The sequence below is a fragment of the Lepus europaeus genome, chromosome 13 (genome assembly GCF_033115175.1).
Source record: "Lepus europaeus isolate LE1 chromosome 13, mLepTim1.pri, whole genome shotgun sequence".
NCBI lineage: Eukaryota > Metazoa > Chordata > Mammalia > Lagomorpha > Leporidae > Lepus > Lepus europaeus.
Window position 1 is genome coordinate 80,636,149 of NC_084839.1, and position 27,475 is coordinate 80,663,623.

The 27,475-nt window shown below is 51.9% G+C and overlaps 3 protein-coding genes across 5 annotated transcripts in view; 2 read left to right on the top strand and 1 right to left on the bottom strand.

Annotated features, from left to right (window-relative positions):
• Nucleotides 1–514: 514 nt before the first annotated feature.
• TGOLN2 (trans-golgi network protein 2) lies at nt 515–9,482 on the top strand. The gene is made up of 4 exons (XM_062209755.1): nt 515–607; nt 838–2,069; nt 3,824–3,907; nt 5,538–9,482. Exons 1-4 carry the CDS (start codon nt 562–564, stop codon nt 5,541–5,543), a joined length of 1,368 nt encoding a protein of 455 aa, XP_062065739.1. The 5' UTR covers nt 515–561; the 3' UTR covers nt 5,544–9,482.
• Nucleotides 9,483–9,640: 158 nt separating this feature from the next.
• On the bottom strand, nt 9,641–21,106 carry RETSAT (retinol saturase). Of its 2 annotated transcripts, none has more exons than XM_062209754.1 (11): nt 20,829–21,106; nt 18,592–18,774; nt 18,019–18,260; nt 17,385–17,586; nt 16,570–16,767; nt 15,042–15,161; nt 13,354–13,492; nt 13,000–13,109; nt 12,733–12,899; nt 12,366–12,525; nt 9,641–12,119 (listed from the first exon to the last, which is right to left on the bottom strand). In XM_062209754.1, exons 1-11 carry the CDS (start codon nt 20,992–20,994, stop codon nt 11,980–11,982), a joined length of 1,827 nt encoding a protein of 608 aa, XP_062065738.1. In that variant the 5' UTR covers nt 20,995–21,106; the 3' UTR covers nt 9,641–11,979. The 2 variants fall into 2 exon arrangements, with proteins under 2 accessions (XP_062065738.1, XP_062065737.1); XM_062209753.1 differs by having other exon boundaries at nt 12,988–13,109.
• Nucleotides 21,107–21,231: 125 nt separating this feature from the next.
• ELMOD3 (ELMO domain containing 3) overlaps nt 21,232–27,475 on the top strand; it is a 29,581-nt gene continuing 23,337 nt past the window's right edge. For both annotated transcript variants that reach the window (XM_062209757.1, XM_062209758.1), the window contains exons 1-3: nt 21,232–21,325; nt 22,201–22,363; nt 23,330–23,604. In XM_062209757.1, the coding sequence (XP_062065741.1) occupies nt 23,551–23,604 (54 nt within the window). In that variant the 5' untranslated portion in view covers nt 21,232–21,325; nt 22,201–22,363; nt 23,330–23,550. The remainder of the gene's footprint in view (nt 21,326–22,200; nt 22,364–23,329; nt 23,605–27,475) is intronic.

The following is a 27,475-nucleotide window of genomic DNA, read 5'->3' on the forward strand; positions in this document are numbered from 1 at the left end:
TTAAATATTTGCAAGGCAAAACATACTCTAAAACATTTACAGATTATGCCGGAAGGATGGAACTAAGGTTCTATTTTCTCCTTCTAGAACAAGAACACACTTGTTTGGAAAGGATCTTGGGCAACCTCGGACGAGGGCGATGGGCTGGACTTGTTTCCAGACGGGAAAGAACAAGAAAGCGAGGGGCGAGAAACGCGAGCAAACGATGGGGCGAGGAGCTGCCGTGCCCAGCGACCCACGGGAGGCGAGGAAGCTCCCGCTTGGTGCGAAGGGCGAGAAGCAAAAATGGATGGCCGGTTATGGCTGCTATGGGGACTGGAAACCAGGAAGAGGTAGATTCTCCCGCCACTGGGGTCTAAGTCACCGCCACTGCCAAAAAAAGAAAGAAAAAAATAATAACCTTCCAACCTCCGCGAAGGCTGAGCCCCAGGACCCGCCCCTGAGTGGGGAGACCTGGCGGAGACACGGAGGCGCGCGCAGGAAGGGGCGTGGCTACGAGTTTGGAGTCCCGCGCGCGACTCTCGCGAGACTGGTAGAGAGCGGAAGCACAGTCTGTGCAGGATGCGGTTCCTGGTTGTGTTGGTCGCGCTGAGTGTCGCAGTGGCGGGTAAGACCCCCTTCTGTCCGCCCACTCCACTCTCGCCCCCCAGCCCACCACCCTCAGCTCGGCCAGCCGCCGTCTGGGCTCGCCTCTTTCCTGCTCCCCCCACCCTTCCGCTCGCCGCCGCCCCCCTGCCCCCTTTCGCCCCTTTGCGCCTGATCCTTTGCAGCTCCGAGGAGTCCGCTTTTCCCGACCTGCGCTCTGAAAGCCTAACGGACTGGTTTCTCCCATTTCAGTAGCTGCAGATGCCATTCCGGCGCCCATTCAGGACGTAAACCCTCCCAGTGCGCCCTCTGGAGGGAGAAACTCCCCGTCGAACGTGGAGTCAGGGAGAAATAATGCGAAAAATGTATTCGCTCCGAACGGAGGCCCGAGCAACTCGCAAATAAAGCAGCCGGAGACTAGCGCAAACTCTAGCAGCTCAGATCTGGAGTCGCGGGGGACAAGCGCAAACTCGAGCAATTCGCACCCGGAGCTGCAGGACCCGAGCGCGAACTCTAGCAACTCAAATCCCGAGTCGCCGAACTCGAGCGCAGACGCTGACAAGTCACCCCAGGAGCAGCAGGAGACAAGCGCAAACGCTGACAAGTCACCCCAGGAGCAGCAGGAGCCAAGCGCAAACGCTGACAAGTCACCCCAGGAGCAGCAGGAGACAAGCGCAAACAAAGACAAGTCACCCCAGGAGCAGCAGGAGACAAGCGCAAACAAAGGCAAGTCACCCCAGGAGCAGCAGGAGACAAGCGCAAACAAAGGCAAGTCACCCCAGGAGCAGCAGGAGACAAGCGCAAACGCTGACAAGTCACCCCAGGAGCCGCAGGAGCCAAGCACAAACGCTGACAAGTCACCCCAGGAGCAGCAGGAGACAAGCGCAAACAAAGGCAAGTCACCCCAGGAGCAGCAGGAGACAAGCGCAAACACTGGCAGTGTATACAGTAACACTGCGGAGCAGCCCCAGAAAATCGGCACTTCTACGCCTCCTGCTCTGCGGAAGACCACGGCAGAGAAATACCAGTCCAGCAAGCCAGTCTCCAACCCCAGCCCTGGTAACACGCAGCCCGAGAGCAGCGTAAGCGGCCAGGCTGACAAAGCAGGGACCCCGCAGCCTGCTTCCAGAGCTGAAACCACGGAGGACTTGACAGTGGACTCTGAGCTGCCTTCTTCCCAGCAGGAGGGGGAGGACAAGCCTTTAGAGCCTGCTGAAGGTGCGGAGCCCAAGGAGGCTGGAGAAGGTGAGGCGTTTCCTGAAGAGGACTCACCCCCGGAGGAAGAGAAGGAGAAGATGCCGGGGCCGCCCTCCGGGGAGATCCGCGAGGGTTTGCTTCTGGATCCCATGAGCAGGGAGACGGAGGAGCTTTTCAGGGACAGCCCTGGAAGTTCCCGTGCAGAGAGCAGCCACTTCTTTGCCTATCTGGTGACCGCGGCCGTTCTCGTGGCTGTCCTCTACATCGCCTATCACAACAAGCGCAAGGTGAGTCAGGAGCTGCCCGAGGGCCCTGTCCCCACTCCGCCGTCCTTCCTCCTCCAAACGCAAGCTTGGGCGCCCATCTGTCGGAGAGCATCGGGGTTCTAAGACAAATATCTGTGTTTCCTCAAGACTCTGCAAGGGCTCTTTACTCTCTTTTCGTAAATTATGCATCTCTTCCTGTTCCCAGTGTCCTCTGTTCCTGCATTGGGTTATACGTTAGGACAGTGTTATGACCCACCCTGAAACGGGATCGCCTCCCAGAACCTGGACTTGGGTCCTTCACCGCCTCCGAGTACCTGGGGAGCTGGCAGGAGAAGCTCTCCTCTGCCCACGTCTCCACTCTGGAGCCAGTGCAGCACTTGTGACTTCCTCCCCCGACCTCCTGTCTTCCATCTGCAGTGGCAGAAGGAACGATTTCAGTCACATAGTCTCCTATACCAACAGCAAGAAGCCCAGGGACCCTCTTGTACAGTCATAACTAGAGGAAAACCCAGAAATTGCACAGATCCGTACATCTTTTACTTTGTCAGCATTTGGTATGAAGTAATAATGGTGTGTCCCGTAGCAACCAACCCTAATGACAAAATTAGTGCATTTCTTATTAAGTCCTAAGAATTTTGAAGATAGCTTCAGTACTCTGGTTAGAGTGGGAGAGTTCAATTAATTGTGGCCATAAGATCTTCAGCTATAAGGAATGAGGAAATGGGGCAAACCTTTGGCAGGGCAGTTAGGGTACGATATCACTTGGGGTACCCACATCCCATGTCGGAGTGCTTCTGCTTATAATTCCAGCTTCCCGCTGTGGTGCACCCTGGGAGGCAGCAGATGGCGGCTTGAGGACTTGGGTCCCTACCACCCATGTGGGAGCCCTGGAGTGAGTTCTGGGATCCTGGCTTCAGCCTGTCCAGTTCTTGCTGTTGTGGGCATTTAGGAAGTGAACAGCAGCAGGAAGATCTCTTTCTGTTTGTCTCTCAAAAAAAAAATTAATAACACATAAAATTTTTTTTAAAGAATGAGGACATCCAAGTGGTTCGTCATGGAGAGTAACCTCAGCAGTGAAATGACAGTGATAATGTAGCTGATGATGCAAAAGTGGGGGCCAAAAGAGTACTTTGTGGATAGGAAGTACTGTTTTGATTATGATTTTAAAAAAAGGCACGTGCCATCCTAGAGCTCTCTGGGGAAGACTTGGCAGATCTTTGAGTACTTTTTGTTTTGAGAGACAGGCAGGCAGAGAGTGCTTCTGTGGACTAGTTCACTCCCCACATGCTCTCAGTGGCCAGGGCTGGACCAGGCTGATGTCAGGAGCCAAAACTCAGCCCAGCTCTCCAGTGTGGGCAGCAGGGACCTGACTTCGTGAGCCCCACCTGCTGCCTCCCAGGGTGCACCTGAGCAGCAGCAAACTGGAATGAGGAGCAGAGCGCAGATTCAAACCCGGACACTCGAGTAGGGAATGAGGGCGTCCCAGCTGGTAGCCGCCAGGCCAAACACCTGCCCCAGACTGAGTACTCTGGAATAAATCATACAGACTTCCGCAAGCTAGAGCCCAGAACATCCTTCCTCCATCTGTTGCTACACAGGATTCCGATGTACTAGGCCCTGTCTTTGCTAAAACCTTTTAACTTCAGTAGGCCTCTCTGGGTATACTGCTCGTTCCATAATCATTAACAAATGTCCTACAGGTGACTGTGGTTTCAGACACTGAACTGTGTCATTTCAGAACCACCTGTTCTTCATTTTCTTCTCCCTTTCCCCAGATTATTGCTTTTGTCCTGGAAGGAAAAAGATCCAGAGTCACTCGGCGGCCAAAGGCCAGTGAGTACCAACGCTTGGACCTGAAGGTGAGGAGGGAGGCAGGTCGGTGGGAAGGGTATGCAGCCTCAGATGGGCCTGGCAGTGGCAGAATTCAGCACGGCGAGAGCAGCCAACTCAGGGGTTCTGGTGCCATCACCCCCACCCTTTGCAGACCACAAACTAGAAATATTCATGACCTTTATTTGTTCCTGCAACGTTAGAGCTAGAAGAGACGTTCGAGTTCTCTACAGCAGCTGCCACCAGACAGATGCAGGAACAGACCTGTTCAGAAACGTGGTGATTTTCTTCTTCTAAGGTTCCACTACAAGTTAGCGGCACAGTCAGGACCTGGGAACGACTCCCTAGACTCCCAGTCCTAAGCTTTTTTTGCACCACACCAGTGCTTCACACACTTCAGTAGGCACAAGACTCACCTTGGGAATTGTGATAAAAACAAAATCTGGTTCACTAGGTATTGGATGGAGCCCGTCTCCACATTTCTAGGTAGTTCCCCAGGGGTGCCAAGTGCTGCTGGAACTGCGCTCCCTGAGTATGCATGGCCCAGAAGCTCATAGGCCTCCAGCTTCTCGGGTGAGCCCTGCATGAACACTGTAGGCCAGGCTGCCTGAGTGCACCCAGCGTGTGCCTCAGAGGGAAGCGCTCCTTCCAGCCCACAGCAGCAGGAGCTGAGCAAGGTTCTCCCAAAAGTAACTGTCTAAGCAGGAAGAGTGCCTCCCTCGGCACTTCTGCCTGCACTCACTCTCTGTTCTGTCGAGTAACAGGGAAGGCACTGGCAAAGACCTAGTCAGTGGCCTAGCTGTGAGTTCCTCCCAGACTTCCTGCAGGGGACACAGTTGACTTGCACAGCTCGTAGCAGCCACAGAATAAGCCACTCAGCTCCAAGGAGCTATACTGACTATCCTAACAATAAGTAAGCTTTACAGCACCCCTGGCCTGCTACCTTTCCTGATAATTGACTAAGGATTTTTTTTTTCTCCATTATAATTTTTTTTTCAACCAGAAAAGAAATACATGTGTAATCAATACAGAACAGTGTGCTACAGAGGCCTGGATTCCCATAGCCCCTCTGTCAAGTCTCTGTCTTTTTTTTTTTTTTTTTTGACAGGCAGAGTGGACAGAGAGAGAGAGAAAGGTCTTCCTTTTTGCCGTTGGTTCACCCTCCAATGGCCGCTGTGGTAGGCGCGCTGCGGCCGGCGCACCGCGCTGATCTGATGGCAGGAGCCAGGTGCTAATCCTGGTCTCCCATGGGGTGCAGAGCCCAAACACTTGGGCCATCCTCCACTGCACTCCCTGGCCACAGCAGAGAGCTGGCCTGGAAGAGGGGCAACCGGGACAGGATCGGTGCCCCGACCGGGACTAGAACCCGGTGTGCCGGCGCCGCAAGGCGGAGGATTAGCCTAGTGAGCCGCAGCGCCGGCCAAGTCTCTGTCTTTCTAGTATATGTTTTATCTCAGAATGATTTTAAAAACCATCTTATGTGCTGCTATTTTAATTAATTGCTGTTTGTGTGCTGGTGGGCTGGCTTAATTCTAAAAATTTTCCCTGAACTGCAGCTCCTATAAGGTCTCCAGCCCTACCCCAGTTGTAAAAGTACAGTGTGTTCCCATGAACAAAGATGAATGTTAACCTGTGGATTGTGTTTTTCTCTCGTTCCAGCTTTGACTTCTGTCCACGAGAACCTTGTCCTCCCTGCTGATTTGTTTCTAATTCGAGAAATGAAGAGACAAGTACTGTGACCTCAGAGCCACCCTACTTGGGGGTTTGGTGGCAAGTGTGGGCTGGCAGAGGCAGGGGACTGACTTGGGTTTTGCACCTGCACTTTGGTGACGTTGTGCTCCTGTGTTCCCTTTATTTATACTGGTGTCATTTGTCCTCTTCTCCCGAGTGTGAGTGGAGGGAGCATGTGGAAACGACTATGACCAAAGGGAGACCTCAGCCCTGGGCAGACAGTGCCGCTGACCATGCTCCATTGAGCCTTGACTGTAGTGAGGGAGCCCTTGACCATGGCATTGCCCTCTGCACAGTTTATCTCTGCAGCCCTAGGAGAAGACTGAAGGTAGAGGTGCTTTTCCTCTAAGGTCTCTTATTCTGGGGGATGTGCCCTACAAAAGAAATAGAAGATGGTGAAGCACGATGGGCAGAGGCTGCTTTGAACGTGTGATTTTTATTAGAGGCTTCAGCAGCAAACCAAAATAGCAGGTTAAAACATGCAAACCTGTCTAGCATAAGTTCTTCTTGTTTTTCTTATATTTTGTATTCCTTGAGACAAAGTGAATCAACTCCCTTTGATTGTACTGAGTGTAAAATTGAACTTTGGGTTTCTGGAAGTAAAGCCACTGTTCTCATCAGATTTGTTTTTAAGTGTGGTTAAGATTATTGATTCATATAGTCAGGGTCAATAGGAACTCTGAGATAAGGCAAGTTGGTGCTTCATGCAAGAACATATGTAGGAGGGTTTCAGTTTGGGTCTGCATTTTTTTTCAAAGGGCTTATCAATTGCATTCTTGCCCTTGTTGCCTAAAAATGGACAAGAGACATTGAGAAGCCAGCTGTAGTCTCTGATCATTTTATCTTAATCTTTTTAATGATCCTTGTATCTGATATAAGATGCTGAGAGTAATTTAAAAATTATTCCATTCCGTGTCAGAGGTTGTTTTAAAATTCAAGAAATTTCCTGAATCCCCCGGGATGACACTTTTTTTTTTTTGACAGGCAGAGTGGACAGTGAGAGAGAGACAGAGAGAAAGGTCTTCCTTTTGCCGTTGGTTCACCCTCCAGTGGCCGCCGCGGTAGGCGTGCTGCGGCCGGCGCACCGCGCTGATCCGATGGCAGGAGCCAGGTGCTAATCCTGGTCTCCCATGGGGTGCAGAGCCCAAGGACTTGGGCCATCCTCCACTGCACTCCCTGGCCACAGCAGAGAGCTGGCCTGGAAGAGGGGCAACCGGGACAGGATTGGTGCCCCGACCGGGACTAGAACCTGGTGTGCCGGCGCTGCAAGGTGGAGGATTAGCCTAGTGAGCTGTGGCACCAGCCGACACTGTTCTTTGAAGTTTTACTTCAGCCTGTCCTAGCTGTGCTACCTATAATAGAGAGTTCAGTGAGAGTTGTGTCTGAGCTGATCTCAGGGATCTACAAAGTGTGTGGAAAGTGTGTGGGAGGTGAGGGAAATACGAATTCTGTGCTGTTGAAGGAGCCACTCTGAAGGAGGGGCCATCCTGATTGTCCTGTGTTCACCTAGCTGAAAACTGCCTGGCAGTCAGCAGCCTGACGGGGATGCAGGATGAATCAGACTGTTCTTGGTGTCATTTTCTCTCCTTGTGCACCAGGCTTGCCATCATTTCCTCCGACCTGAGGAACCTTCCCTCGGGCTCCTCTAAGGAGCTCCCCTAAGGCCATCCGGTCTCCACCTCTGCCCTCTGTCTCTACTGTTAGTGTTCCTGTCTATCTGCACTTTCCTCAGGCACACCCATCTCTCCTGTTTGTCCCACTGTTTAACTTCTCCAGTAAATGTTGCTTCTCTTACCTTGCCAGCCACTCTCTGTGGCTTCTACAAACTCACTTTGGTCGCTGTCTTTCTGCTGTGTTTTGCCAAAGGTTACCAATTATCAGATCACCAAACCAGTAGCTAGCCTATCCTTGATAGAATTGGGCACTATTGACCATCTAGATCAAAATGCCACTTTCTTGAGGGCTGACAAACTGTTCTTTGCCTTGTCCTATGCTGATGGGAAAGAGGGCCTTCTGACTGTCCTCACAAATATGTCTGTTCTTCATCCGCCTGTCCCTTATGTTGGAAAGAAGACCAACCTTAGAATCATTATTCTTCCCAGAATTCTTGATCTGCTCTGCAGCTTGTCTGTACCTCTCATGGCTTAGAGAATCAACTTGTGGGCTGTTTGGTATTCACGACTCTGCACATCGGTATCTTCCTCCACGTCTTTGCCTCCCACCCAGGCCAGAGGCGTCTTGTCCTGTACCCATCCATGCCTCTGTGCCTTTATTCTTGCTACGTCCTTCGATTTCCTAGCTTCCCGTGGTTATTTCTCAGTTAGGTTTTCTGCCCTTCTCCTCCTCCTCTTGCCTTCCCCAAATCTACCTGTTTGTTCAGGCTCACCCTGAGTTTTCCTGTCTGCCCCCATCCTGTGAGGCCCTTTCCATTCTATTCTGGTAACTCTAAGTAATGCCACTTGCTCATTTTGGAACCTAAAAAAAAAAAAAAAAAAAACAGGGCAGGCAGATCTGATGTTTGTCTGGTCTCTCCCAAAAATGAAGCTCTTGAGGGCCAGCGCTCGGCACCACCTTCACATCTACCTAGCACAGTGACGTTCCTGGGGCACTCAGTTCAGTTACTTCCTGCCGAGTTGTTTTCCTTCTTCATGGTGTCCAGGTGTGACTTAGATGAGGACTTACAGAGCTCTTTCTGGCTGCTGGTTGCTGTGACCTTATACTTGCTGCGTTTCGCTCTTAAAGAGAACGGGAAGTCAGCTTGGTTTCAGGAACGAAGAGAGTTGGCAGCCAGTGGACATACAAGTATTGTCATTGAGTCCACACAGCTCAACTTTTTCAGCACACCATTTCTTGGGCAGAAAGAATATGATGGAATTTAAGGTTAACTTTAGAAATGGCACTGAAGGAAATACCACACACCAAAGGAAAACTCATTTCCAGGATGGGTGTCTTTTTGAAGGTACCAGTGTTTGAAGCATGCTTTCCTAGAGATTGTGGGGATGAGGGTGAAGTGGCTGAAGCATCTCAGGACACGGCTGGGGGGTGGTGTGTAGGAAACACACAGAGGCACAAGAGGCACCCCTCTGTAGACAGCCAGGGGTTCTTTCCTGCCCCCAGCTTGTGGCTGAAGTGTGATTTCCTTAGGAGGAATCTTTGCTTCTGTCAAAGATGTTAAGAGAGGAACTTGCCTTCCTGCCTGCTACAGATTACTAAATAGAGTTATTTAAACAATCTACTCGGGGGCTCTGAGAGAGTCAAAGGCGAGTCCATCCAGAAGCGCTAAGAGAATTGGCAGACTTGACAACCAGGTGTGTACACTGTGACATTTCCCCCCTGACTTGGTGGTAGAACTCTGTACCTCTGAAATCCCCCTGTTGGCAACACTCACTTTTCCTTGTTTTTACGTGGTAATTTGACAAACAGTGCTATGTGTGTGGTGAGCTAGAGCGACTTGCGTTCTGAACCATTTGGACGTGGAGGTGGAGGAGGTGTGTCATGCACCTGTGCTTCTGCCAGGCTGTTTCCTGAAAACTCTCACCAGGAAGGTTGAGTTTAACTTTGTCTTAAGAATCCTGGATTATTTTCAGGTTTAATTGAACACCCAGAGCCAAACATGACTCTCAACTCAGCTCCATAGTCAGATGTAAATTTCCCACATATTCCAACTTGGAAACTCCTCTGTGAAAGGCTTGGGTCTGAGCTGTATAGTATTTCAAGCTGCCAACAGAACCGGCCCCTCGCACTCGGGCATATACTCCTTTGATTCCTGAGAGACTACCACGTTAAGTAAATGACTGTGGAAATGGTTTGCCTTTTTTGTTTACCCAATCAGTAGTTTGCCACTACTTTGCAATGTTTTATATTTTTAGCTTTTTGTGACGTTAACTATAATTATTTTTTAAAGCTTATTGTGCTCTGATGATAGGTATTTTTTAGTGCATGTTTTACTGAGATTCTCTAAATGCCATCTCATAGTTTTGTGTCAATGGACAGAAACCAAAGTAAATTTCAAACAATAAAGCAATGAAGCCAATAAATTTATTAATATTACATTAAAATGGGCTAGAATAAGGCCCTTAGTACTTTGGTTTAACACAAGCAGAGGTCATTTTTCTTAACCTTTAGCCTTTATTCACCTTCCTATCCAAACTTCATACAGATTGAGCATTCCTAACCCAAAAATTCAAAATGTTGTAAAACCTGAAACTTTCTGAGCACTGACATGAAAACCACAAGTGAGAAATTCTAGACTGTGAAATTTTGTTTCAAGCACAAAATTATTAAAAATATTATATATAATTATTTAGCTATGTAAACAATGTATGTCTGAAATTTAAATAAATTTTCTCTTTAGACTTGAATCCCATCCCCAGGATAGCACATTAGATCTCGTTTGGAATATGAAAATATTCCGAAGTCCCAAGCTTCTTGGGGAAGGGATTATCAGCCTTGTATTCTGGCCAATCCTGGGCTTTGAACACATTCTGTGGCTTTCTGTATTCCGGTTCTGACTCTCCACCCCCACCCCCACTCTCCCCTGCCTGGGAGCCTGTTTTGTAGTTGAGGTGGTAGCTGGCGCATTGTCACAGTGCATTCTCTGCCTCGGTACTGTCCTGTGCTGTGCCCTCGGCCTGGAATGTTCCTCCAGTCTGCTTTAACCCCAGCATAGATGACTGACATCCCCCTTCCCTGCGTGTTTTAGAAGATAAGGCTTAAGGCTTGGGTTCTGAGCTTCCTGAGGGTGTTTTGTCACTGGCACCCCCACCAAAAGGAAGACGAAGCTGAGGCGTGGCTGCATACAAACCGCATATTCTAACATAACACCTTGCTAACTAGTGGGACCCCTATCTCCAGAACCACATGGACCCTATCACAGATGGACCCTATCACAGGTGTTTCCTGTCCTATTTTTTTTTTTAAGATTTATTTTATTTATTTGGCAGTAAGTTACAGAAAGATACAGAGAGGTCTTCCATCTATTGGTCCATTCCCCCAAATGGCTGCAATGGCTGGGGTTGGGCCAGGCTGAAGCCAGGAGCCAGGAACTCCATCCTTGTCTCCCACATGGATGCAGGGACCCAAGCACGTGAGCCATCTTCTGCTGCTGTCCCAGGTGCTTTAGCAGAGAGCTGGATTAGAAGTGGAGCAGTGGGGACACGAACAGGTGCCCATATGGGGTGCTTAGACCTGTATGCCACAACGCCAACCCCTCCTGTCCTCAGAGAGCCACTGAGACCAGGAATGTGGGAACTGGGGCCCTCTGAACTATGACACTACAGCCAAAAGCAAGCTCAGGGTTTTACTAAAACCCCTTAGTTACCCTTCCTCGACTGTAGAACTTCAAGTGAATGAGAGGAAGGCAGCCAACCTGCTTTAGCTGAACTTCAGCTTCAGGGACTCTACCCACTTGACCCAGAGAATATTCACTGTGATTGTTCAGTTCTGGGGCAGGTGCAAAGGATGCAAAAGAGCATGCTCAGGGTGAGGCATCAAAACTGGGCCAGCACTATGGTGTAGTGGGTAAAGCCGCTGCCTACAATGCCAGCATCCCATATGGGCACTGGTTCGAGTCCCAGCTGCTCCACTTTTTTTTTTTTTGAAAGAGTTACACAGAGAGAGGAGAGGTACAGAGAGATAGTGAGGTCTTCCATCCACTGATTCACTCCCCAACTGGCCACAATGGCCGGAGCTGCGCCGATCAGGAGCCAGGAGCCTCTTCTGGGTCTTCCACACAGGTACAGGGGCCCGAGGACTTGGGCCATCTTCCACTGCTTTTCCAGGCCACAGCAGAGAACTGGATTGGAAGTGGAGCAGCCAGACCCGAACCGGTGCCCATATGGGATGCTGGCACTGCAGGCGGCGGCTCTATCTGCTATGCCACAGTGCCGGTCCTTGCTCCACTTCTGATCCAGCTCTCTGCTATAGTCTGGGAAAACAGTAAGAAGATGGCCCAAGTGCTTGGGCCCTTGCACCCACGTGGGAGACCTGGAAGAAGCTCCAGGCTCCTGGCTATTGTGGCCATTTGGGGAGTGAACCAGCAGATAAAAGACCTCTCTCTCTCTTTGCCTCTGCCTCTTTGTAACTCTGCCTTTCAAATAAATAAATAAATCTGTTAAAAAAAAAAAAAATGTTTGCAGCAGTGGTCCCAAGCAGGCTGTTGGCAGGGACAGTGTGTGTTATAAAAGATCATTACGTGCCCGGCTCGAGGAGCTTCAGTTTAAGAGCTGTGAGTTACATGGGGCCTCTGTCGGAAATCAAACAAATCAGAGTGCTTTACGTGTGCAAGGAGCTAATGCACAAAGGCACTGTAGGCAAGTCAAAGGATGTGCGTTTCCAGTGGCCAAATTCTTCTGACTCTTCTCTGACCAAGTTAATTCTTCTTCTTCTGGGCCTGGATCCTTGAGCCAAGATCCTTGAGGTCTGAGTACAGGTTCCGCTTCAGGATGGCACTACTGCACAGCAGGGCCCCTTGCAGAGCCCCCATCAGCCCACAGGTGAAGATATCCTGGCCTAGGAGGCAAGAGCAGAGGCCTGTGAACGTCTACCACATGGTGGGGGCAGGGGCTCCCGTGTACAGGCCCCCATGCTAGGGCCACCCTGGATGTCTGCAGGTCAGGGCCAGAGCCACAGCCTGCTGAGCAGCCCAGCTCAGTATGAGAGTTGCAGCGGTTAATGATTAAGGATAGGAACAAAGGAACTAGGGTGCCAGGGAGGCCCAGGGTCCGAGATCCTGGCAAGATGGGGTAATCAGTGTACCTGTCAGGTAGAGGTTGGGGATGGGGCTTTGAGCCCTCAAGGAGGCCATCGCGTGAGGATGTAGGCGGCCCAGGTCATGGTCAGCCCCATAGCAGGCACCCCGGGGAGCAGCCAGGTAGAACTGATTGGTCAGTGGGGATCCTCCAATCGCACTGTCCACCTGAGGAGGCAAAAATGGCAGCCAGGGGGTGAGAGTGGGCACTTGTGAGATCCTTGTCTCCTGCGAACGACCTGGTGGCCTGGGTGGATTTGCACTCCTTCCCTGGGCTCCATTTTCTCAAGGCCTCATTCCCCTGCGCTGAGGAACCGGCAGAAGCAGCCCCGCGAGCTAGGTCTGCCAGCGCCAAGGGATGCTTTCCCACCCTACCTTTCCCTCCAGATGTGGGAACAGTCTCATGACCACCGACATAGAGGCTTCAACAAAGGCGCTTTTGAGGGTCTCGTAGTCAGGGCCCCGCTTTCCTTTCGGCTCCTCCTGCCACTCCTCAAACCACTTGAAGGCGCTGGGCACCAGCACGATCATCGTGGACCGGTCTGGGGATGCAGAGCCACGGTTACTCTTGCCCGGTCCCTGGCCCCTGCCCACCAGCCTCTCTCCCACCACTGTCCCCTTCCCCGGCACCTTTAGTCCCACCTGGGAATCGGTCCTCCCAAGTCGGGTCCTTGGCTGATGGGGAAGCAATGAAGAGAAGGGGGATGTGATTTGCAGCCTTTTCCCTGGGCATGGAGATGTAGCGCTCCATCCTGCAGGGGAAAGGAGTTGTGGCTACCTGGCCTCAGGCCCTTCCTCGGGGCCAAGCCTGCATGGTTCATGCCAGGCCTCCCTACAGGCATGGGGCTGAGGCACAGCCTGGGCATGCAGTAGCCCTCCTCCTCCCATTCCATACCCTGCTGCTCCATCCCCAGTGCTGAAGGAGGAAGCAGAAGCCCAGAGGTCTAAGAGCCCCCGCCAACGCCCTCTTCCCCCAGGCACACACGCAGGCCTTACGCCTTGTCCATGTCGGTGTCAAAATAAACATAGTAGTTGGTGGACTGCAGACCCAGCTCCTCCTTGGTGCCCCGCAGGCAGATGAAGACAGAGAACATGCCCAGCCCAGGCCGCACCATCCCCAGCTGCTGCCGCACACCTGCCAGAGGGAACGGGTGGGGACTGCTGACACCGTGGCCCCAGGGACTGCCACCACCACCCCCTGCGCTCCGGGAGGGCTCACTTAACCTGCTGCCTGATGCCCAGCTGCCAGCTAGGCCCCTCAGCTGTTCACCCTGAGCCTGGCAGCGGCCTGTCTCCTGCCTGTGAACCACACAACCTCACACTCCTCCTCCCTCCCCTAGCTCACCCTAGCTCTACTCTGGGCACCTTTCTCAGCAGGTGACGTCCAGCCCCTGGCCTCCAGCTAGCTCCAGCCAGGCTAACCTCCCATCTTCCCCTTAGAGTCCTCAAGGTATTAACCAGTGCCGGGCTCCAAGCTGTAAAAGACCACACACATGAACGGTAGCTTGTTGCAAGCCTTGATATCAACATTAACACAAGCCACCTAAGGAGTGAATATGTGTAATTCTCATATGATAAGTGACACGTATGACTAATGCAAGTCACATTAAGTGGCACTTGGGGAGAGGAGTTCCTGTGTGGACCTAAGTGGCTGGGCGTCCCTACCTCTCCACAGGTGATCCCAGACCAGTTTTCTGCTTGAGAGAAGACTTGTTCCTGGCTGCTCTGCCTCATTCATGTACCAGATACTGGTTGAGGACCTAAAATGTGCTGAACTGTGTGTGTGCAGGCCCTGGGGCTACAACAGGACTCAGACATGATGCCTGTCCACTGGGAAAGAGGCCTTCCTGAAAAAGGCTGGTGATCCTAACTGCTCTGGGCAGTGTGACCACAGAGTCCCCCATCTCAAGCAGGCTGCTCTGGAGAGGGAAGGGGGCACTGCCACCAGTCATGGCAGTAGGACAGCGGCCATCAGCGTCCTCATGGACGCCCAGCTGTGGAGCACACCGAGGGAAGGCGGAGCATCTGACAGCCCACCTCACGTACTCGGACTCAAGTCCTGGGTCCAGCATCTAGCTGGGGTGTGGCTAGACAGAGACATACCCTGCCCCTGGTTTTCAGAGGCCCCTTAGAACAGCAGGTACCCCCATTCAGCCTACTCCACCCCTCCCCAACTAGAAGGAAGGGGCCAAGGAGCCATATCCCTTCCTCTCCACAGCATCTCGTCACCCAGTAGTGGATTTCACCCCACCCCGACATGTGACCATAGCTGATCCTGCCTCCCAGGGGATCCTGGTTGTTTGATTCCCATCTGAGAGGCAGACAGAACTAAGAGAATCCCCACCGCCAAACAGCTGGAAGTGAAGGCATCCCAGCTTCTGGGGTCTGGCCCCGCCTGGAACATTAACGTGAGATTCGTGTGGGGCAGCAGCCCTCTGCCCACCTGAGGCAGGCACACGGCCCTGAGCCACGCTGGACCGGCGCCATGACATTGTTCTCAGGGCTAAGAACAGAAGAACACTGAAAACTAACGACTGTGAGCAGGGGGCAAGAGGAACGGATAACCACATGGTGGCCTGTCTCAGGACAGTGTTGGGGCTGAGAGCGAGCAGTGTGCCCCAGGCGGAGCCGGCTGCTGCGGAGGGGACGGTGGGGCGACCCGAAGGGGAGCCGCACAGCCTTACCTGGCAGAGAGCGGGCGCTCTCCGGCAGTAGTTGCTCATAGGTGTTGAACAGCCCTGCACTGGAGATCACAATGGGGCAATAGACGTTGACCAGCTGTGGCCCCTTCTTCACACTGACACCTGCAGGCACGAGAGGTTGGCCCCGGAAGCAGAGAAAGTCCCACATCACTGGGGACCTCCACCAGCCTACGCTGCTTCTCACTCCTGGGGTGGCCCAAACACCTCCACCTCTGTGAGGGCTCCCCTGTGCCCGCGCGCCCTCTACCGTCTCCCTCAGTACATGCTGCTCCTTGTCAGTGATCTTCCCTATCATTCTAGAATCTTCCTGAAATGGAGATTGGGACTGATTTATCTCTTATCTCCATCCTTCACCACCTGACACATGAAAAACATTCTGTGTCAAACTGGCATGGTGTGGCCAACCCACCTGGCTTCATGGCCCCTTTCAAAAGCGGGAAGAACATGCTTGCAGACATCAGAGACCTCTGCCAGCCAGCCATCCATCACCACCCTGCAACATCTCGTTCCCTTCTGCAAAGGTACTCTCTCATCACCGGTGCCCTGCTTTCCTTGATTTTTTTTTTCTTTTTTTCTTTTTGACAGGCAGAGTGGATAGTGAGAGAGAGAGACAGAGAGAAAGGTCTTCCTTTTTGCCGTTGGTTCACCCTCTAATGGCCGCTGTGGCCAGCTCATCATGCTGATCCGAAGCCAGGAGCCAGGTGCTTCTCCTGGTCAATGCGAGTGCAGGGCCCAAGCACTTGGGCCATCCTCCACTGCCTTCCCGGGCTATAGCAGAGAGCTGGCCTGGAAGAGGGGCAACCGGGATAGAATCTGGCGCCCCAACTGAGACTAGAACCCGGTGTGCCGGTGCCGCAAGGCGGAGGATTAGCCTGTTAAGCCACGGCGCCGGCCCAACCTTGATTTTATTGTTAATTGAGCCTCCCGCTCACCAGCTCCCCCTCCTTGAAGCTCTGGTGACCTTTCCTGTTCTCGCTGGCCCTGTCTCCCCCGGGCCTCTTCTTGTCCCCTGCCTTAAGGCTGCTTGAAGCATCTCTACTCCTGGATGGCCTGCTCTGCTTAACAGCGTCCTTCCTTGCACAGATCTCTTCAGAGAGGTCATTCCCAGTGGCACTCTGAGCTGAGATAAAGAGATTCCAGGCCCTACCCTGCCATTCAGATGGAGGGCAGGTTGCCCTGCGGCCTCCAGGCTGCCCTATGGAATGCCCAAGTTAGTCATTCCATCAACCACTGAACAGTTATTGAGCCTCCATAACCTGCTAAGACCTAGAGACATCAAAAATAAAGACATAGTCTCTACACTCAAGTGGAAGGTCACGGATTACTGGGTAATCCTGCTCCCTTTTTTATCTCCAGACTCATCCCTATCCTTCAGCCCCTGCTGTGAGGAAGCTTCTGGCCTTTCAGCTTCCAGGAGGAAGTCAGTTCTTCTGCACCTCTGCCTTCAGGGAGGTCCCAGGCTTCTCCCAGCCCGGTCCAGGGCCCCCAGCGCAGAGTGCAGGGCTCTCACCGCACGCTCTCCCAGCTGAATCCAGCAGCACGCTCTGCACGGTGGCCTTCGTGAGGACAGCACCCCCTGCCCGCTCAATCACGGGGATGATGTGGAAGGCGATTTCACTGGAACCCCCTCGGGGGTAAAATCCTCCTTTGACGTAGTGGTCAACCAGCAGAGCATGCATGGCAAAGGTGGTGTGGCTGGGGGTCACCCCTGCAGAGGGAGGAAGTCATTCAGGCGTCATTTAGGAGTGTGGTCTCCTGCAAGGTAACCCAGCCTGCCTCTACCCCTGGATCCACGTGTTCCCCCAGGTCCAAGGCAGCCAGGACAGCTGTCTCCACCCAACCATGGCGTGCCTTACAGACCTCGGGGCCAGCGGGATATCCTGCCTGCAAACTGCAGTGCTCCCAAGACCAAGAGGACAGTGTGGGTTGAAGAGAAAAATCATCTAGGGTATGGATGAAGGGAATTTCTACCAGGGGGGTCAAACAGGTAGACAGACTCCCCATTACAGGCTCTACTTTAAAGAGAGAGAGAGAAAGAGAGAGAGTTCTTCCATCTACTGGTTCACACTCCCCAAAGGGCTGCCACAGCCAAGGCTGAGCCAGGCTGAAGCCAGGAGCCAGGAACCCCATCCTGGTCCCCTATGTGGGAGGGAGGGCCCAAGGACTTGGGCCATCATCTGTGGTCTCCCAGGATGCATTTGCAGGAAGCTGGGTCAGAAGCAGATCCATCAGCCCTGCAGGTTCGTTTGGGAAGAAAGACTGAGAGCCGGGCAGGCAATCTCTCCTGCTCCAGGAGCCACCAGAGGCCTTGGGATCAGTACCCACCGTAAGTGGGGAAGATGTAGCTGAGCACTGCGTGGAGCTCAGGGGAGACCCCCAGCTGCTGCAGGACCTCAGCCAGGCTCTGTGTGGACGCACGGAGAAATGGAGAGAAACGAACGAGCAGCCTGCACCTGCTGAGGAGCTGAGCCAAGGGCAACGGGAGGAACTTGAGCAGGATGGCATGAATGGCTCCGCTGGAAACCACCTGGGGAAGAAGGACTTGTCATTGCTGTGACAGTCACAACAGCCGGCAGCAGCTCAGAGAAGTGCTTTGTTGTGGTGGTGTGTTTTTTTATTTTTTTATTTTTCCTTTGCTTTTTAGTTAATTTTCTGCTCGGATCCCTTATCAAATATCCCAGTCTAGGGTGAGGTAAAAATGAGAGTGATCTGATCTCAGGGAACCCAGCCTAGCCAGGGAAAAGGGAAGGGTGCCCCCTAGAGGCCACAGTGAGAGCAACTAGTGCTAAGCCAGGGCTCCAGGGCCAGGAGCTCATGGGTCAGAGGTGGGCAGGGTAGGGGCCAAGTTCAGGGCAGAGGTGACTCTTCTTCCCTTCCTGCCTCCCCATAGTCACTCCTCTAATGATGAGAATCAGCCTTGCTGGGAACAAACTGGGGGCCCTCCACACATCCACGTTACCTTAACCAGTTTCATATATTTGTCAATGGCTGCTTCTTCCTGGGGAAACTTTTCCTTGAGGCCCCGGATGTATGCTTCCTCCCCACTATACATGGGGAACTCCTTTCGGCCACTGGGCCCTTCCAGTACCACAATGTCAAAAGGAGAGCACATGGCAGCCCAGTCCAGCTGCCCTTCCGTGATCTGGTCCAAGATAAATCGGCCAGTGCTGCCCTCCTGCATGCGCCCAATATAATGGATTCCTGGTGGGAGACACAAAAATAAGTGGCTTGGGGATAAGGGGACCGAGCCTTAGAAAGGCAGACGAGGGAGGAAGGTGGAAGAGGTTGCCCAGTCTGCCAAGTTCATGCCCAGAGGGGTCTAGCCACCCTCTCTGCAGGGAGGTATCACAGCAGAGATCACTAGAGCCCTTCCCAGTTCAGCCCCCGCCCCCAGATGTGGCTGTGAGACAAGGAAAGAGGTGCACAGAAAGAAGATAGCACCCCCAAATCCACAGAAATGGCACAGCATCCTCCAGTGGCTGCCCCATGCTGCCTGAACATACAACTGTGCTCCCTTTTCAAGAAGCCTTACCCGTGTCGAATTCCAGGCCATTCTTTCCAAAGGTGTGACAACAGCCCCCTGCCTTGGCATGCTGCTCCAGCACCAGAACTCGCTTGCCAGCTTTAGCCAGGATTGCAGCTGCAGCCAGGCCCCCAATGCCACTGCCAATCACCACCACATCCAGCTTCTCTGGCACCTGGCTGGCTGAGAAAACTGCAGAAGGGAGGAGGCGGAGGGTGGGCTTCCAGGCAGGGCCTGGGCAAGTCAGAGAAGCCCTCTCTCGCGGCACAGAGCTCTGGGCTGAGGTGTCTCAGCTATTTCACCTGGGCATACTCTTTACCCAAAGCCATTATGAACCCGGAGACTTCCCTGCTTTCAGAGAAAGAATGGGTGAACTACTACAGGGATGCAAACAGGAAGGTGGCAACGGTACAGGCTGAGAAAGCTAAGTGCAGACACAGAGAGAGCTAGGGAAGAAAGGACACGGGGAAGCTGCTGGAGGCCAGGCTGGTGGCTCAGCAGCCATCCATTCACAAGCCCCGTGTCTTGGGAGGACGTAGGGTCTGCAGGCAACAGTGGGGCAACTGGGTTGTATGGCGGCTCTTCCAGACCCCGATGCGGAGGCCTGGACAGGACCGGGCTGCTCAGAGGCTGCTCCTCGGGGGAACCGCAGCACCCCCCCACCCCCGGTCCTCAGGGAAGTCTCGGGCAGAGCTGGGGGCTGCGGGGCAGGGAGACACAGCACCCAGCACCGAAGAGAAGACAAAACCAGACAGCACTTTCAACGCAAGATCTTCTTTTTTTCTTTATTTTTAAAAAGATCTATGTATTTAATTGAAAGCAGAGCAACACAGAGAGATAGAGACAGAGAGAGAAATATCTTCTATCTGTTGGTTCTCTCCCCAAATGGCTCCAACACCCAGGGCCGGGCCAGGCTGAAGCCAGGAGCCAGGGACTCCATACAGGTCTCCTATATGGGTAGCAGGGGCTCTAGCACTTGGGCCATTTTCCATTGCTTTCCAAGGCACATTAGCGAGAAGCGGGATTGGAAGTAGAACAGCTGGGACTTGAACCAGTGCTCTGATGTGGGATGCTGACTTCACAAGTGGTGGCTTACCCTGCGGTGCCACAACACCGGCCCCGAGATCTGTTCTTTAAAATTTACTGCTGAAGAACTGAAGTTTGGAATTTTAAAGCTTTGAGACAATTTGGAAAATCTTTTACTTTTCAAACATTTTTAGAGCCCCATAGTGAAAAATGCATTTTATATCACAACCACAAACATGTATAAATATATAACATAAGCACCTGAAATAGAAGCATCACCACACAATACTTACTGGAATATGTATGATGCACTCTGATATTTTTGTTTGTTTGTTTGTTTGTTTTAAAAAGGCTAGTTGCAACCCATCAACTTGATTTCATAATCCACTCATGGATCACAGCCAGGTTTAAATGACAGTTAAAATGGGTGACCTCATTTGAAGGCCAGCTCAGATAGGTGGAGTGACTTGCCAATGGTTATGCAGCAAATCAGTGACAGAGTTCAAGATAAAACTTTGATCTCAGGAAGTCCAGAGGATTAGCCCTTCCACTTAGTACTATCTTTGCATAGCAAGGCATGTCACGCAGAAAATTTTTTTTTCTTCCTTCGAGAGGGACCCTGGAGATCCAACAGGGGACCCCTTTGTTTCTAAAGATGCAGAAGTCTTTCTTTAAGAAACAACCTCAAAACATGTTTTAAAGGCAAATGTGAGGGGCAGGCTCTGAGCCTGGGGCGGTTGAATGTCTCTCAAAGTTTTAAAAAGCAAAGCTTAATTCTATGACTTTGAACCAGGCTTAACCCGTCAAATCCATCGAAAAATGCAATTTCCTATTCTGTTGGGGGGGGGGGGGAGAAATTGCTGAGCGGCTCCCTCAAGCCCCTGAAACAGTGAAAAAGCGAAGGTCCTAGAACCAAGTAGGGGAAAGGTCTTTCACCTGCCCCGTTTGTAGTGAGGATTCCGACTGGCAGCGCCACGACTGGGCTATGCCAAGAGGTTGGCATGAGGACGCTGTTCGCGCCCTGGGGCTACTGTCTCCCGGGTCTGTTGGGGTGAAGGCTCTCGCGAGTGGCGGACCTGCCAAAGAGGCGCCTCCACGTGCACATTACACAGGGGGAAACTGAGGCCCAAGTCTGGCAGCGTCTCGCCCCGCAGAACGGGGAACGCAACCTGCAAGAACGCCCGAGCTCAGCCCGGGACCCCAGGGGCGCTTCCTCTGACCTTGTCTGAGAACCTTCTTCCTGGCCTCTTTGTCGGTCACCAGGGGCGCCGGTGGCCGCTTGACATCCTCGGAGAAGGGGTTCGGGGAGCTGCCGGCGGACAGCCCCAGGTAAACTTTGCGGAGGCCCGCCAGCAGCACGGCCAGCAGCACCAGCCAAAGCCACATCGTGCCGCGCCGGGTCCAGGGACTCCGTCTGCTCAGACTACACCAAGCTGAATGGGTAGTGATTCTGCCCGGCTACTTTGCCCTTCCCTGGTTGCGGGGTGGAGACCGCTTTTAGCCATTGGCGAATCAGAGCCTTTCAAACGCGAAGTCACGAGGTGGGGGGAGGAGATTGACCCTCCTGGCTCTTCGTACTTAGTTTGCCGCGCGAAGTTTCCATTGCCTGCTGGGTAGTGTAGTCCTCGCGGCCAAGGGAGGCCGCGCTGCGGGCGCTGTGCGCCTGCGCGGGTGAGGCCCAACACGGGGATGCGAGACCCCCGCCGGGAAAGCTCTGGTAACGGTGGGACGAGTGGGTGGCTCGAGGAGGGGGAGTAGGGGGTAGACATGACCGCCGTGAGGCAGGACCGAGAGAATTCTGGCAGCGAGGCCGGAGACCTTATTCTGCTCCGAGCTCTGCTGGGCGCTCGCCGAATGCCGGGAGGCAAGTTTGCCGCCCTTCGCTTCTCCTTCCAAGCCGTAGGAAAGTTTCCCGAGCCCCCTCCGCGTCTGACTGGCTTGTTTCCCGATCTGTTGGGATCTGCGCTGCACAGCTGGCGAGCGCCCGGCCCTGTGCCCCTCCAAGAGGCCCTGAGTTTGGGCTGCGGCGCCCGCCTGGGACGGCGTTGTCTGCGGAGGGGGTGAGGGGCGCCCTGGCCTCTGCGGGTCCCGCAGTCACAGCCTTGCGGTGGGGGCCGCGGGGAGCGGGGACCTCCTAGGATCGGCGAAGGACTGTCACAGCTCTGTGCGTATTTGTTTCAGGGTAACCCTGGCTCCTCTATTAGAGACCTGTTCAGCGTTCAAGCAGTGGAAAACTCAGATCCCCAAAAGAAGCGTCTTGCCTAAAGTGGATGCACAATTAAAACTTGATTTGAGAAGGATCCACTTTTTAAAATTTTTATTTACATTTTTATTGAAAAAGAAAGAGAGACGGAGCTTTCCACCCACTGGTTCACTCCCCAAACTAACTACATCCGGGTCTCCCGGGTAGATGTCAAGGACCCAAGGACTTGAGCCATCACCCACTGCCTCCCAGGATGCATTAGCAGGAAGCTGAATCAGAACAGTGGAGTAGCCAGGACTTGAACTAGGCCCTCCAGTATGGGATTCCGGCATCCCGAGTGGTGGCTTAACCTGTACTTGCTCGACACTTGGCGCTCTTCTCTTTCTCAGGTACAGACAGCAACTGCCCCTATTGAAGCTCTCAGCAGTGTGCCAGCCAAGTGTGTAAAACTGCTCGCGCTTCTGTGCCGCTGGCTTCCTTCCACACACAGCGACAGACGAGCCTTCCTGAGATGAGACTGCTGGTGCCGGCCCTGCCTGTCGCTTTGCCAAGGTTGGCTGATGTGTGTTTTGTCATGTGCCGTCACGGAGGCCAAAGTGCAGGGAAAGGAAAAGGTTGGCCGAGGCTGAGGTCCCAGAGAGAGCCGGCTAATTCCTGAGGGGTCACAGCTGGCGTCTCCCCTAGATTACAGTGTGCTGCATGTCTAACCTGCCAGCCGGGAGGTGGGCCTCCTCTGGATCAATAGTCTGCAGCCTGACAAAGATCCCAGTCTGTTAACCAGCAGCCAGTTCTTAAGCAATCAAGCTGGTGTTCCCACAGTGGAGGGCCAGCCTCATGGACAGGCCACCTTCCTGCCGTGGTCAGCTGAGTTGGTGAAGTCTGGCTGTCGGTTGCGTGGGGACCATCTTCCCACGTGTGATCTGGACTTCTGATGTGAGAAGCATCATGATGTTCAGTTCTCCCAGGACAAGGTACAAGCCTTGTCCAGCCTTTTTCCTGAGGCAGGCAATGTGAGATGAAAGACTTAGAGCCGGCCAGAGTGGCTGGCCAGCCGCCACTTGTACAGCATTGGTGATAACCAAGGTTAGGACATGATGTTGCATTTCGAGTTTCTGTCGTCATAGGACTAGGGCCCAGGGCTAGTAGTATAAGCCCCTAGACCCAGCCTGTATCTGGACCTAAGCAAGGCCTGAGCACTTCAGCTAAGACCACCCACCAAGGTGCCATTTATTAGGCTTTGACAAACTGACCCAGGTCCCAGTAACTTCATCACCACAAACAGACCCAGTCCCTCAGAATGGTGCTGCTGCCCCTTAGGAGAAGTGAGCCCCCTAGTTCCCGTAGGGCCCCTTTCTTTCCAGCCAGTGCCACGAGTGGTAAGAGGTGGCAATGTGTCTAAGGGAGCATGTTTATTTAGAATAAGTTCACAGCTGCTTAAGGATTTTACGTCATTTTTTTTTTCTCAACAAAAGGACTGAATGCTGAATCCATTTTCTTTTTCATTTTCTGTTTTTCCAGAGCTAAGGCTTCACAGACCTCAGGGACTTCCTTCAGTACTCCCAGAAGCCTCCTGCACCTTGGTGATGGCACAAAGGGACTGTTTTCTTCCTCGTGGTCTGAATGACTGCCAAGAAGGAAGGCGAAGATAGAGCACCTGGCTCGCTGGTCTCCCCGTGGCTCCTGATCTCAGACCTGTTTTGGGCCCAAGAACAAAGCTCCTAAACAAATGCTTTTGAGTCATGAATGAAAAATCGTGCTCTTTCCAGAACGAGGAGGAATTAAGTGATGAACAGGTAAGCAACTGCTCTTTGAGAAGACAAAGTGTTGGGTTGGATTATATGCTTAATCGTAAGAGAATCTATATCAAAAGAATGTGGAACTTTCTAAATATTCCTGGAAAGCCTTTGTGATTATTCTCTTGGTTCTAGTAGATTTTTAATTGCCTTTTTTGGTTGCTTGCTTTCTAAATGGGTTACAGAATTTTGTTGTAGATTTGCTTGGTTAAGGTGCATCATTTCAGTGAGGAATCCCCCAAGAAATCTGTGTTTCATTGATCTGGTTAACTTACCTTTCTGGCCTGGCCTCTTCCCATCAAACACCTGCTTTGACCTGATTATCCTCAGGACGCTGGCTCAGTGTGATAGGTCTTTGTATGAGCCTGGCAGCTTACCCTGCGTTCCTTACCTTTTACCCTACCTTGCTCACCCAGAAATGGTCTCTCTTTTTTTTTAATTAATTAATTAATTATTTCAGAAATTGTCTTACATGGAGTCTGTAGGATTCAGTAGTCAGAAGGGGGACAAACCTGTGCTTTGGAACCCTAGGAAGTTTTTTTCACGGTAGTAAGACAGGTTAAATTTTCCTTATAGACACTGCCAGGGACTGCATTAGAGAGAAAAACAAAGGTTGAAATGAATCCTGGTGCATAGACCCTAACAGGGAGTTGTTTAGCACTATGAATCACCAACTATTTTTTTTTATGTAAAATAGCAATAAAAGTTTGAGACAAATATTTTGTGCCTAGAGCCATGCTAGAAGATGTGGGAAATGTAAAAGAAATATGAGAGGGTCCTTATGCAGAGTTTTTGAGGGGAGCTTGTGCACCCTAAGGCTATAGGACTTGGGAGACATGCGATACCATTGAGGCCCCAAGGGGTAAGGTAGGCTGTGCTGAGGAAGCAGAACTGATCTTGAAGGAACCAGAGGACACAGAGAAGGTGGAGGTGGGGGTGGGACTGTATCCTGGAGGCAAACCACATGAATAAAGGGGTGGCCATGGTGTTCCTTAGATTGCAGTGAGAAATAATGGTGTCCGTGCATCGTGAGGCCTGTTACAGGCGAGTGTGCCTAGCCATGGTGTGTTTAGGCATCTGTTCTCACATCTGGGGCAATAAGAAATCAAAGGTGGGGGGGCTGGTGCTGTGGCATAGCAGGTAAGGCCACTGCCTGCAGTGCTGGCATCCCATATGGGTGCTGGTTCAAGTCCCGGCTGATCCACTTCTGATCCAGCTCTCTGCTGTGGCCTGAGAAAGCTTTGGAAGATGGCCCATGTCTTTGGACCCCCTGCACCCATGTGGGAGACCCGGAAAAAACTCCTGACTTCGGATCGGCGCAGTTCCAGCCGTAGCAGCCATCTGGGGGAATGAACCAGTGGATGGAAGAGCTCTTTCTGCTTCTCCTTCTCTCTCTGTGGAACTCTGATTTTCAAATAAATAAATAAAATCTTAAAAAAATTAGAAAGAGAGAGAGAAAGCAAGCAAGCAAGCAAAGGTGGGGGCTGGTGCTGTGGCACAGCGAGTAAGACCCCCCTACCTGCAACACTGTTTGTGACCCAGCTGCTGCACTTCTGATCTAGCTCTCTGCTCATGGCCTGGGGAAAGCAGCAGAAGATGGCCCAAGTGTTTGGGCCCCTGCCATCCACATAGGAGACCCGGTTGAAGCCCTGGCTCCTGGTTTCAGCCTGACCCAGCCCTGGCTGTTTCAGCCATCTGGGGAATGAACCAGTGGTTGGAAGCTCTTGCTCTCCATCTCTCCCTCTCTCTCTGTAACTTTGACTTTTAAATAAATAACTAAATCATTTTTTTAAAAAGATTTAGTTATTTATTTGAAAGGCAGAGTTTCAGGGAGGCAGAAGCAGAGAGAGAAAGAATTAGAGAGATCCTCCAACCACTGGTTCACTCCCTAGATGGCTGCAACAGCTGGAGCTGAGCCTATCCGAAGCCAGGAGCCGGGAACCTCTTCCGGATCTCCCACACGGGTGTAGGGGCCCAAAGACCTGGGCCATCTTCCCAGGCCATTAGCAGGGAGCTGGATTAGAAGTGGAGAAGCCGAGACTCAAACCGGAATGCTGGCACTGCAGGCTTTACCTACTATGCCACAGCACTGGTCCCAATTAAAAAAAAAAAAGGAAAGAAAAGAAAAGCAATCAGAGACCTGCTTAAGAAATTAAAAGAGGCCGGCGCCGCGGCTCAATAGGCTAATCCTCCGCCTTGCGGCGCCGGCACAGCGGGTTCTAGTCCCGGTCGGGGCACTGATCCTGTCCCGGTTGCCCCTCTTCCAGGCCAGCTCTCTGCTGTGGCCAGGGAGTGCAGTGGAGGATGGCCCAAGTGCTTGGGCCCTGCACCCCATGGGAGACCAGGATAAGTACCTGGCTCCTGCCATCGGATCAGCGCGGTGCGCCGGCCGCAGCGCGCCTACCGCAGCGGCCATTGGAGGGTGAACCAACGGCAAAAGGAAGACCTTTCTCTCTGTCTCTCTCTCACTGTCCACTCTGTCAAAAAAAAAAAAAAGAAATTAAAAGAATGGGCCAGTGCTGCGGCTCCATAGGCTAATCCTCCGCCTTGCGGTGCCAGCACACCAGGTTCTAGTCCCGGTCGGGGCACTGGATTCTGTCCTGGTTGCCCCTCTTCCAGTCCAGCTCTCTGCTGTGGCCCGGGAGTGCAGTGGAGGATGGCCCAAGTGCACCCGCTTGGGAGGCCAGGAGAAGCACCTGGCTCCCGGCTTTGGATCAGCGTGGTGCGCCGGCCGCAGCGGCCATTGGAGGGTGAACCAACGGCAAGGAAGACCTTTCTCTCTCTCTCTCACTGTCCACTCTGCCTGTCAAAAAAAAAAAAAAAAAAAAAACAACAACAAAAACAAAAACAAAAACAAAAAAAAAATGTAAATTGGCAACAAACATTAAAGGAATTAAAGAATGTGAATTACAAAGATATACAGTTGGATTAGAATAACAAGATAATCCAGGATCCAGAGCCTTGACAGAAGCAATAACTCCTTTATTAGTTATTTTCTCTTCATTAGTATTTTTCTTTACTTCAGAGGAAATAGTGCATCCCCCTGGTTTAAAATCTGAAAAGCACAAAACCATGTATGTACAGTACGAAAACTACTCTTGTGCCTCAGGCCACTCGTTGTCCCGCTGGAGGCAAAGTTACTCCTTCCTTGGGCATATAATTCCAGAAGTAATCTGCAGAGACAAGCAGATGTTTTGTGAAAACACAGTGGCAAAATAGTGTGTCTTCTCTGTCCTTGGTTTTTTAATCTAATTGGTTATGAATATAATGTGGTCCCATATTGCCCATAAAGCATTCTCCTTCTTTCTGGCTATATAGTATCCTACGGAATGGATATATTTTAATTTGGCTAATCATTCTATTAGTGGACATTTTGGATTTTCCCAGTCTTTTGCTTTATAAACTACAATGAATGGCAGCTGTACATGTGTCATTTTAACATGGGTGCATGTATGTCTGTGTCCTGCATTGCTAGGACACAATTGCAGGCCCAAGATGCACAAAACATGTGTTGTTTTGTCAGATATTGTTAAGCTATAGAGGTGGGAGCAATTTATTCTCCCATGTATTGTGACCCTTGGCCCTCTAGCCAACATGGTCTGTCATCAAAATGTTGACTTTTGATAATGTGACAGATGACACATAGTACCTCAGAGTAGTTGTATAGTATTTGACTTTTCTTCTAGGAGTGAGGTTGAGCATTTGTTCATATATTTAAGAATGGTAGGTGTTTTCCTTTGAGCTAAACTGTTCATATCCTTTGCCCATTTTTCTACTGGCTTGGTTTCTTGGTTTTGGGTTTTTTTTAACTTCATGATTTTTTTTAAAAAGATGTATTTATTTACTTGAGAAGCAGAATTAGAGAGAGAGA